We start from the raw sequence: 12,004 nt of genomic DNA, 5'->3' as shown, positions 1-12,004 counted from the left end.
GTGGTGAGATTGTAAAGAGCAGATACTGTACCATTTCCTGCATTTTGCAGCAGCAGCCTAGGATAACTGCTGCTTATCAGCAGCCATCAACTGCTCATCAACTGCTGATACCACCTGCTCCTTGGTAACTACAATTTGAAGTAACCCATAAGCACACACCAAAATTAGCTGCTGCAAAAATGAGTTATCATTCAGCAGCTAATGAGCACCGACTAACGTATGCAAGTTCTTAACAGCCTCATCAACGATACAAGAGCAGCAACTGCACCAACAGGTCATCAATAAATCATACAGCACCTACTCCACTCTGCAACAAAATAGGAATTTACACAGAGGTCACAAAGCTGTGACAATTTAACATTTTATTGCATACGTTGTGTAGGAGAACTAAAGGAGTAAGAACAAGTTCACTAGGTACCAGCCTTCGTAAAAAGCGGATTTACCACAATACTCCTTGCATTCAGTACTTTGAAGTTATCAAGCATTTGGAATGTAAGAATTAACAAAGACTGCTATTTGATCACTTGCTTAATCCCACAGAAATTCAGGTTGTCCCCCAAAAAAGCAAATTCTCATCTCTGTTCCTCGAGCTGACACTAGCACTTGTGTGGGCAGCCTTCTTACAGAGCTGATCAGCCTGAAGGGTTTCTGACTATCAGTTAGTTTTCAGTCCCTCTTGTTCAGAGTCAGCACAAGCACTAATGCCGATACAAGAAGGAAGAGAGGACAGGTACCTGAGTGGAGGAAGGGGACCACCCGCACCACATCAGCTTAAAGCAGGAATGAGAACTACACCCTTAGTCAGGTTCATATTTAATATACTGACTGAAGTAATAGCTACGCTGCCAGTTACAAAGTACGGTCCTGCAAACCACAAAATATTTCATTGAATTACAGACTGTCATACTGAATGTTGAAAAGGTACCCATTTAGGCCTTTAGGTAGGCTTTTGCCCTCACCTGAAGAGGAATGCAATTCTCAACACATACGAGGAAACTGCTTCTTCTGAATTTTAAATTTGGGTTGATTTTTATTTATTATACATCAGTAGCTGAAGAAGCCACAACTCAACTGTTTATTGGGAAAGAACATACAGCAGAGTATTTGAACTTTTGCTTAGAAAAGAAATTATTTTAGAAATTTTTAAAGAGAAATCAAGACTCAGACTGTTCATAAAAATCAGTTCTGTGCATACCTGAATCTTCTTGTTTCCCCTCACCCACCCATAATTTTACCATTTGTCGTCATTGACAAACATATTAAAATGAAAAGAACTGTTCCCGTGTTACAGGGAATGTTTCCATTTTCACAGCTTGTATTGGTGAAACTATAAAATTAAAACAAAATTCACAAACAATCCAAGCAAGCTGCGGAAAAACAAGTTTTCGTCTTGTTTCGCCTGTAATCCCTTATAAATTTTAAAAAAAAGTAAAAAAATTCAAGTTCTGCAATGGCAACAATTTCAGTTATTAAGTAGTAATTGAGTTATTTATTTAATATCACCTGTCATTGTAACTGCACAGTGTTAACAAATTGACTTCTAGTCAATGTAATAAAGGAGCTCAGAGTAGATTAAGTTCTTATTCTGAGAAAACATACAAAAATCACAACTATTATATTAAAAACTCTGTTGTAAGTATATACGAAATAATTACCAAGCATTTGGTTCGTACAGTGCTGCTCTAAGTCATGAAATCAACTACTTGATGCAAGAGAGTCAGTGCTAGAAATGGATGCCTGGGCAACCATCTCAAATTTGTCTGCCTGGGGACACATTTAGAACAAGAGGGAGTTGGTCTGTATTCATTACAAAGTTGGAACCATAAGGTAAAAGGAAAGGAAGCTATTAATCCAAAGAGAAAGAGACTTCAACGATGCCAAGTTCCCTGTATTGTCCCATTAAACTACTTCTATCGTTCAGTGACCTAAAGCAGCAGATGGTTTTCTTGGGATTTCGCCGTCCATTTAGACACTCACCAATCCCAATTTCAAAAAAACAGATGCAATGTTTTCCTATTACAACTCAGACAAGAGTTTAAACTGGTGACCTGAAGAGAAGCAACCTGAAGTTTGTGAACCTCGTGTCATCTAGTTCATTACATACTGCTGCCAACCCATATTTAAATGTAACCATATTTTGTAAGCGAGAATAACTAACCTAACTCCATTCCTAACTACAGTACAAAATCTAAACTAATACTCTGAAATATTTGTTAGCTCTGGAAAGGTGCCCAAAAGCATCACCTGTATTAGTACTTTAGACTGTATCTCAGTTTGTCATCCAGCAGATCAGACTCAAAAAAGAGACATCACATGGCTGCAACCGTTTCAATATTCAACTATGCACTACAAGTGCTCTATGTTCCCCCCTTACCCAGTCACTCAGTTCGGAAAGAATTGCTCAGAATTTCTGAGGTTCAAACATGGTCAGTTCTTTCCCATCATACAGCTCTTGCAGTTGGTTTGACTCGTATTTTATGGAGGGTTTTTCAATTTGCATCCCAGGCTCCAGAGCATTCTGTCCAACTATTTTAAGATTCATAACTTTTATTTTCCAGGTATTCTCCCTAGTGGGACAGCTAATGAGTCCAAAAAATTGTTCAAAGATGCCCAAGCAAGTGTTGTCTCTATGTACTGTGCCAGCCACAGCTACCAGTATTAACCCATGTGGAGACATGGCACATTTCAGTCCATTGGCATGCAAATTAGGGCTGAATAGAAGATATTCGTCTTTAACTAAGGAGAGCAGACGAAGGCTCACCATTTCTGCACCAACATATTCTTCCATGTTTTTTTCTAATGTGTTGTAACAGAACTTCATCCTGGCATCCTCCCAAAAATGCTGTGGTCCCCATCTTTCTTCAGATTTTACTCCCAAGGGATGTTGAGAATTCAGGAGTTTAAAGAACCATTGACAGAATTCTTCTCCTAGATCGTGAATGTCATCTTGTGGTGACTTTTGTCTCTGTCCATGACTCTGCAATCAAGCACATTTTTTTCTTTTTAGCCTTATTCTTTTATTCAGCTTTAACATGCAAGATTACCACTTAGAACAACACAAAATCATGTAAATACTTATTTTAAACATTCTAAGTCTTCTTCAAGTGTTCCAAGACAGAGTGCCTGAAGAAAAACAAGAAAGTCAAATCTCATTTATTTTTTAAGATCATGATTATCTTATCACCTAGAGAATTGGGGTAGGTTCTTTAAATTACAGTTAGAACAGTCCTTCAGTTTTGTCTCAGTCTACAATTTATAAACAAAGAGGAAAATCCTGGTCCTACTGAAAAAGGGCAGGGGAAAGATTTTTGAACAACTTCCATGAGACCACGGTTCTCACACAGAGAGAAAAAATTTCTGTGGAGTAAAAAGTGCCTGGGTTAGTAACTTTTCAGTGGCCTTTACATTTCCAAAAGAAGGTTACAGAAAAACAAGGATACAGACCCAACCTGAAAAGCTAATCTCATATTAAGGCATATCAGTTTACTAAAAAGTGCTTATAAGTAAGCAATTCTGTTGACATGTTTTTCCTATTTCACGTTGCCTTCAGTCTCTTCTTTTTGGTACCTTTCAATTTGGTGAATTGTGTTGGTCTCTGCATCTTCATATAGCTGATAAGAACAAATAGTACTTATTGGGAAGTCACATTTTGAATATGCACATAGAATCACAGAATCATTTAGGTTGGAAAAGACCCTTAAGATCATCAAGTCCAACCGTAAACCTAGCACTGCCAAGTCCAACACTAAACCACATCCATAAGAACTACGTCTACACATCTTTTAAATACCTCCAGGAATGGGGACTCACCACTTCCCTGGGCAGCCTGTTCCAGTGCCTGACTACCCTTTCAGTGAAAAATTTTTTCCTGATATCCAACCTAAACCTCCCCTGGCACAACCTGAGGCCATTTCCTCTTGTCCTATCGCTTGTCACTTGGGAGAAGAGACTGACCCCCACCTCGCTACAACCTCCTTTCAGGTAGTTGTAGAGAGCGATAAGGTCTCCCCTCAGCCTCCTCTTCTCCAGACTAAACAACCCCAGCTCCCTCAGCCACTCCTCACAAGACTTGTGCTCCAGACCCTTCACCAGCTTCGTTGCCCTTCTTTGGACACGCTCCAGCACCTCGATGTCCTTCTTGGAGTGAGGGCCCAAAACTGAACACAGTACTTGAGGTGCGGCCTCACCAGTGCCAAGTAGAGAGGGACGATCACTTCCCTTGTCCTGCTGGCCACACTATTCCTGATACAAGCCAGGATGCTATTGGCCTTCTTGGCCACCTGGGCACACTGCTGGCTCATATTCAGCTGGCTGTTGACCAGCACCCCCAGGTCCTTTTCTGCCAGGCAGCTCTCCAGCCACTCTTCCCCCAGCCTGTAGCGCTGCATGGGGTTGTTGTGACCCAAGTGCAGGACCTGGCATTTGGTCTTGTTGAACCTCATACAGTTGGCCTTGGCCCATCGATGCAGTCTGTCCAGATCCCTCTGTAGGGCCTTCCTACCCTCCAGCAGACCAACACTCCCACCCAACTTGGTGTCATGTGCAAACTTACTGAGGGTGCACTCGATCCCCTTGTCCAGATCATTGATAAAAATATTAAACAGGACCGGCCCCAACACTGAGCCCTGGGGAACCCCGCTTGTGACCGGCCACCAACTGGATTTAACTCCATTCACCACAACTCTTTGGGCCCGGCCATCCAGCCAAGTCATCCAAACTTTACAACATAAAGATACATGACCTCCAACTGTAAGGTGACGTGTTTTGTGAACAAGAACTAAATGTACAGTTATTTTGTAGGGCTTCTCACTATTTGCAACTTGACAGCAAGACTTTTAGAAGTAAATCAAATGTCAAGTTTGCTAACATTTAAGTCTAGTAAGTATTAAATTAAGCAATTATTAAGTAATTAAGTATGAAAAGTTTAGAGACTTCTATATAGAAATGCTGTATTTGTTTCACAATAAACTCTAATTAATTTCTAATTCTGTTACACAGGTTCATGTTACCCATTTCTTCAGAATGGTGAGGGCCACAAGAATGAAGAGAAAACAAAGGCAAAGAAAGACGTATGTGATAAATAAACCAGTTGAACTTCTCATTCTTTGTGAATGTGTTTAAGTACTTTGGAGAATTTATTTACTGCAATCATAACTTTGCTATGGGTTAATACTTGGGAAGCATTTTTGCAAGAGCAACATTTTTTTTTTTCCAAAGTATGCACACAAAAAATTATTTTGAAAACAATTCTCAGCTAAATCATAATACTCATCAGTTAATTCCTGACAGAAAGCTCAATGCAATAGGTTATCAACAGCTACAGAGCTCTAACAGGCCAGCTGGTGGGGCTGTTGCCCATTAGGTCTCCGAAGTACAACACTTGGAACAGCAAGGTGGCTATTTAGAACTACATGGTAAAGATCCAAGACTAATAAAACACTGAAAGTTCACTACACCACGAGGATTTGCTAAATGTCAAACTTTTGAACTTCAAAACAACCTGTAATTGCCAAAACACATTTAGTTACACTGTATTAAGTGTTACTACTATCAAGGGAAAAAAATTACACAGACCTGGCACTGCTACAAACTTTACATTTCAACCATATAAAAATTTGCTAAAATCCATTCTGCACTCTAACTGCAAGAGGTGAAAAGGAAAACAGCTTACAGACAGTGCTACTTTGATTGCACTGCCTCTAGAAGTAGATCAAGGCCACTTACAAAAAGGCAGTTTTCTCTCCATTCCCTCCCTCCCCTGCAACATTTTAGACCACAGTCCGACAGACGTCTTCGCCCTATGATTTACTATCGACAGCATCTCTTTGCTCTTGTCTGGGACGTGCCCTGCCAATGGTATCACTAGTGCCTGGTGTGGCTGGAAATCCTGGATCTATACCAAAAGTTTAAGAAGATCCACCACATTAAAAAACCTACAAGGAGGTATGCAGGGTTTCTGTACCATTAACACTGTTTTCAGTTGTCCTTGAATCCACAGAATTATTTGTGAATACCCCCTATTTTAGCTTACAGTGCAACTTCAAAATTAAAAGCATGGAGAAGACCCCACACATTAGAGTTCAAATGCACTAATATACTTTGCAAGACAGAGCAGAAGACTGTGCTCTGCAAGTAATACGTTGGCACAGACACCTTTAAATAATGTAATTTTTAAAAAAATTTAAAAACAACAAAAACCAAACAAACCAAGAGTTAAAGAGATTCAGTAAGTTCCTAAACACAGGTGAAGAGCCACATTTTAGATGTACATTAGAACATTTACACTGGTTATCCTGCAAAAGCAATGCTAAGCATCCTCAGATCTTTCAGAAAGCAGAACTCACCTCTGTGTATGGTCTTCTCTCCCCTGACTCTACGGCATGTGTTGTGAGCTGTCCACTCCAGTACTGCTTTACACGATCAACGAGTAGACGTTTCTCAAAGGAAGGAGGCACTGGAATTCCTTGTGTTGCCAAATACTTAAAAATTATTTCTCGATAGACTTTTCTGCGTTTCAAAAGTTCTTCTACACTTTGGCTGTAAACCAAAATGGCATGAATGGCTTCTGCAAGTAAAGAAATTTAAGTTAGCAGTTACTTCTCTCATGATTAAAACCCAAGCCTATGCCATTTCTTAAACTCCTGACCAGCACCTCCAAATACAGTACAATACAAGCCTAAATGAAATGCAAAGACTTAAAAGTTTGTTTGCAAACTGAAATCCGACCTGATCGTATTAGACAAAGAAGGTACCCAAAGACTTGGGAACATGTTTAAAAAACGGTGCTGTTTCTACTGAAGAGCTTGCTACCTTGTAATCCCTGCTTCCAGTAGCAATGACTGCTTAGAACTTATTATGTATTAATTATTTGAATTTGATGAAAAGGATGCAACTTTTTCTTCCAAATGAAATTACTAATATTCTTCAAGTATTTTCAAGCTGTTTAGAAACTCCAAGAAGTATAAAGATTCTTGCACACAATGCATTTCACCTATGCTTCCTGAGATGCAGCTAGCCTTAACTTCAAAATAAGGTCATTTAACATGAAATCATTTAGGGCTTCCTGCTGCATGTCACCATACGGCACCTTCACTTAGCAAAGGCTGAGCTTGGGTTCATTCTCCATTTGCAAAAGCTCTGAGATACTTCCAAATAAGCCATCCACCTGTCTTCTTGGAAGCAAGATTACACAGAGAAAGAAGAACCAAACAAATCTTGTATGGTTCTTCTGAATATGCAATGAGAATCTTAATTTCTGAACCAACTGGGTAGTTCACATGATTCGGTCAGAGAACACATTGTTATTTTGAAGAATATGCAAGTTTTCAAATGTTTTCCGTGAACAGAAAATTGACAGAAATGGAGAGAGAGAGATAACTAAGGTAATCTCTGTAATCTTTGTGTGCTGAACAAGAATTCTAGTACCAGAAGTTTGCAGTTTTTCAGACAACGCACAGTAGTTTGTGAAAGTGAGGTTCCACCTAGGTTCCTGAAGACTGACAGTTTTATTTCCATGTTAATAAAATTACTGCTCCCGGGTTCATAAGAAAACACTGTTCATCGTAGCACAATGACAGTGCATTGAAATGTAACATTAAAAAAAATCAGCTACAAGGTTCTGTGGCAAAATTAGGAAACACGACAAACTGAAATTCACTTTTAAAGTAGTTGTGGTAGCCAGTTCCCCCCTAAACTGAGCCTGGGTACTTAACAAGTTACCTATAAAAACTGTGGGTTTACACAAGAACAGACCAATAGCTGAAGTACAAAAAAAAATTGACATCTTTTAATTTAACCTACAACCACTGCAAAAAGTGGATAAAAAAAGCAAGAAGAAAAACTACAGGAATAAGACCTTTTTAAGAAATGTGTTTGGCAAATCTTATAGGTCTGAGTTATACTACGTGAAACAAACTCAAGGTTTTTGGATGAGTATATTTCAGGGCAATATGCAGAGTGGCCTCAGGTAAATCATATACAAAAATAAGTTTTACGAAACAAATCTCACCATCTACAAAGTGATGGGGGATGGTCACACCTGAAAGTGCTCTGGTCTACACAGAAACAAGTTCAATATTTGATTTGTGTTTTACCCTTTCAAAACCTGAAAGCAAATGTCATTAACGCAAACAGCAAGAGACACTTGGGTTTTAAATACGTTTATAAACACTAACAGGGCATAGCAGGGGCACAGCAGTGCACAAAGCTCACCGCGGGGGGCGGGTGGTCTAAGAGAGAAAAAGACGTCCTTTACATCTGAAAATCTGCTAAAAGCCACTAGCAGCCGCAAGTTCCTTGGCCAAAACAAACCGCAAACTCCCAGCAGCCAGATCCCGGTGCTGTTCGGCTGTACACAAGCCCGCTGGAGGAAAAGGCTCCCGACAGCTACAACCGAACAAAACGCAGCTGCTCTTTTCGCTACAGCCCTGCACCGGGGCAGGGCGCTGCCACCTCCCCAGGGCCCCGACAACCCCCCTGGGCAGCTCCGGCAGCCGGCCTAGCTCGCCTCCCCCGCAACCCGCCGCTGCGAGCCGGCCCGGCCCGAAGCCGGCGGCAGCGGAGCGGGGAGGCACGGGCAGCCCCCGGCCCAGCCTCCATCTGCGCTAACCCGCCGGCGGGGCACAGGGGCAGGTTCCAGCATCCCCGCCCCGGGGCCGGGAGGCGGGAGGGCCGGGAGGCGGGAGGGCCGCCGCAGGAGTCAGCGGTCCCGCCGCGGCCTCCGCGCACCTTGGCGGCTCTCCGGGTGCACCAGGCGGTTGGTGACGGTGTCCGTCAGCGCCATCAGCTCCTCGGTCTCCAGAAACTCCAGGAGGTCGCGGCACCCGGCTTGTTCCCGCTCGCTCAGGCCCAGCGACGCCATCGCCCGGCGCCGCTTCTCCACCTGAAGCCCTAGCAACGGCAGCTTCCTGCACGGCCCTCTAAGCAGCCCCCCCGGTCCCGCGGCCTACAGGCGCCGGATGGAAATACCAGCCGGCACTGGGGTTCCGTCCGGGAGCCGGCGCCGCCGGCGGGAAGAGCGGCGAGGCCGGGCCGCCGGCCGCCTCCCGGCAGCGAGGGGAACCTCCCCGGGTTGCGAGCCCCGGCCCCGGCCGGCCCGCCGCTGCCCGTGGAGAGCAAGGGCCAGGCAGGGGAGGACCCCATGGCTGCCACCCAGCCCATGGGTGGAGGAAAGCCACAAGAAAGTGAACCTAAATGTAGACATTTTCTATATATGAAGAGTTTATAATTAAGTATCGCCCTTCCTTTCCGTCAGATCGTGAAGTTGCCGTGCCAATTTCCTCCCTGCGGCCCCTTAAGCCGGTGCAGTATTGCTACAGAGCGCCCTGTATCGCTGGCCCTGGCTGTGCGGTGACTGGCCCTCCTCGCTCGCGAGCCCGGCAGGGGCTGCCAAGGAGAACACCAAAGAACACCCTGTACTTCAGCGATGGTTCTTCGTCGCTGACGCAGAGCCAAGGCCTCCGGTCTCAGTGTTTCCAAGCAGCTCTCCGGGGTCAGTCACGGGCTGCCCGGCCATGGATGCCTTATGCAAACACAGCTCCCAGCAGGATCGAGCTGTGCCCAGCAGCTGCCATCGGCTCCTCGGGAAGGGCTGAGCGCTCCTGCTGAGGCCCGGCAGATGCTTGCACTGGAAACAGCCCCTGGAAGCCTATTGATAGGCCTCAAGCTGTTGTAACGTCTGTGGTGGTCACTTCAGCCAGACTGACCGATCTGTGGCTGTCTGAGATGCAGCCACAGTGGCATCAAGTCCTCCACTCGTGCCTGAGGCAGCTGTGGACACCGGGGGAACTAACGCCAAGCCAGTTGCACATGTCCGCAAGGGCAGAAAATCTGACAGCACAGCACCTGCCTACAGAAATGAAGTTCTATAAGCCAAAGCTGCTCTTCTCCTACATGCGAGGATTGAACCTTGTGCTGCTCCTCCACTTGGCAGTATTTTCTCAGTCAAGGGCAGAATAACCAGCAGCAGTCACTTTATGGGTTAAGGGAGAGAAAAGAAAAAGGAGGAAGGATGAACAAAAAAGGAAAAAGATGACAGCAGAAGCTTCAGCTGAGCTAAGGACCATAGGCTACCTGAAGGCTGGTGCTGAGAAAAACACAGGTGTAACGAGTACTTGGCCTCACTGTGGCAGAAAAAGCAGGCACTCTCATCAAACCCATGCTTTAATACCGGTAGCATAAGGAGGCCACCTTTTGGTGCTAAAGTTGCCTGTGGTTTCAAAACCAGGGAGACCTAGATTCTGTAAGGATACACAAACCGTCACTTGAAGAGGGGAGTTAAAATTACTGCTGATGCTTTTGCACAAAGAGGTGACAAAACAACTGAACGCTTCTTTATGGTAGGCTCTGTTCAGATCCATAGTAACGAATGCCTGCCCTCAAGATCTCATAAACTTAAGACAGAACATCTACAGGAACACAGAACACATCCTTACCCCCATGTTACACATACATTTTTTTAGATGATTGTTTCCTCTTTGAGGTCTAAAAAACTGTCCATGCAGATCTCCCAGTTTCATCAGAAGTAAAACCAACACACATTCAGCTACAGCAACAGGTGTTCTCTTGAGCTACAGCAATGAATGCAGAATAAACCAGAAAAAGCTGAACCAATTTTGCTCATTAATTTTAAGTCTTTCAGATAAAAATTCAGTCCTATAGCATCTGGAAAGATTCAACACAATAATGCTTTCTGTCTACTGTGCCAAATTTCCCCTCATGTACATTAATTTAATATTCTTTGCGCAGTTAGAGTAGCACGTAACAGCTTCTATCGACAAGATCAGCCTCATGTATAATATAATATAATATACATGGCCTTGCCATACAGCTATTACACGTTCTGTAAGACCAGTTACTTGTGCGCTCTTCATGTAAAAGAAAGATCTCCCACCACAATATGCAGTGCAGAACTGTGCATATCCATATTAGAGTTTACAAAACAAAATTCGTTCATCAAAAATGAGACAGCCTACATGCCACCAAGGTAATTTTGCTGCTGAAATCTTGAATTTCTTAAAATTAATCCTGCAAGCTTAAAATTAGAAAATGCATCTGAGAAATATAAATGACCTTTCTTTCATTTTGCTTATGTTTCAATAAACCTGTTTAGATTTGTAGACTTCAGGGGAATAATATTTAACTGAATATTCTAGAATTCAGAGGAAAAAAATCAAGATGCCATTTTTAAAATTAGGTTGTTTTCAGATGTTTGTTGTGTTTTCAGTGAATAATTTTTTGGCAGGTTGCCTTAGAATGGTGACATTCCCATTAATGCTGAGAGAAGAAAAGTGCATTGTCATCACAGAGTTTGGAGAGCCTCTTTAGTGTTCAGAACTAATTTCTTTTTTTTTTTTCCTTTCTTATTTTAAACAAAGGCCAGCACTAGTAGTAGGATTATACCTATACCTTGTAAGAAAAGGTGAAAATCTCAGAAATAGGTTTTATTTTTTTGTCTTTTCCGTAACTCAGAATTGCCTATAGAGTTTTTATTCAAACTTTCAAAATTGACTTTGATCACTGAAAAGGAATGTAAACTGGCACTCCTAAAGGGGATGAAACAGGAAAATTATTAGCCTATATAAACAAAAAGTGAATAGAACTCTTGTAACATTAAGCTGCAGTTGTAATTCAAGGAGTCACTACAAGTGATCCTCTAGCCCGTCCTGTCCACCCCGCCCTATTCAGAATTTTATTTACTGCAAATTATATCCCTAAAAAGTCAAATGTCCTCTTATTTCTATGAGCACAGTGCAGAAGTCGGGAACTGAGACAGAAAGTACTAGATGTAATGATATTGATACATAGGAATATAGCTTCAGGCAGTGCCAGATACTGCTCTAAGTCACGCAGGTGCTGCTCCGACACCAGCAAGACAGCACAAAATATGTCCGAGGTTATTTGGATTGGCAGGAACTAAACTCAACTGAAATACCACTTACAGACTTTTTTTACTTTCCTTTGAAAGCTAAGCAAAATAAACGAGAAGTTACTGACTACAACACAA

General features: G+C 42.7%; 1 protein-coding gene across 1 annotated transcript; it reads right to left on the bottom strand.

Annotated features, from left to right (window-relative positions):
• Positions 1 to 347: 347 nt before the first annotated feature.
• CUNH3orf38 (chromosome unknown C3orf38 homolog) lies at positions 348 to 8,903 on the bottom strand. The gene is made up of 3 exons (XM_087757875.1): positions 8,728 to 8,903; positions 6,345 to 6,565; positions 348 to 2,977 (listed from the first exon to the last, which is right to left on the bottom strand). Exons 1-3 carry the CDS (start codon positions 8,858 to 8,860, stop codon positions 2,402 to 2,404), a joined length of 930 nt encoding a protein of 309 aa, XP_087614001.1. The 5' UTR covers positions 8,861 to 8,903; the 3' UTR covers positions 348 to 2,401.
• Between the last annotated feature and the right edge of the window lie 3,101 nt (positions 8,904 to 12,004).

The sequence above is a fragment of the Nipponia nippon genome, unplaced genomic scaffold (genome assembly GCF_047370975.1).
Source record: "Nipponia nippon isolate SJK-2023a ecotype South Korea unplaced genomic scaffold, ASM4737097v1 scaffold_2, whole genome shotgun sequence".
Taxonomy (NCBI): Eukaryota; Metazoa; Chordata; class Aves; order Pelecaniformes; family Threskiornithidae; genus Nipponia; species Nipponia nippon.
This window is presented reverse-complemented; position numbering and strand designations above follow the sequence as displayed.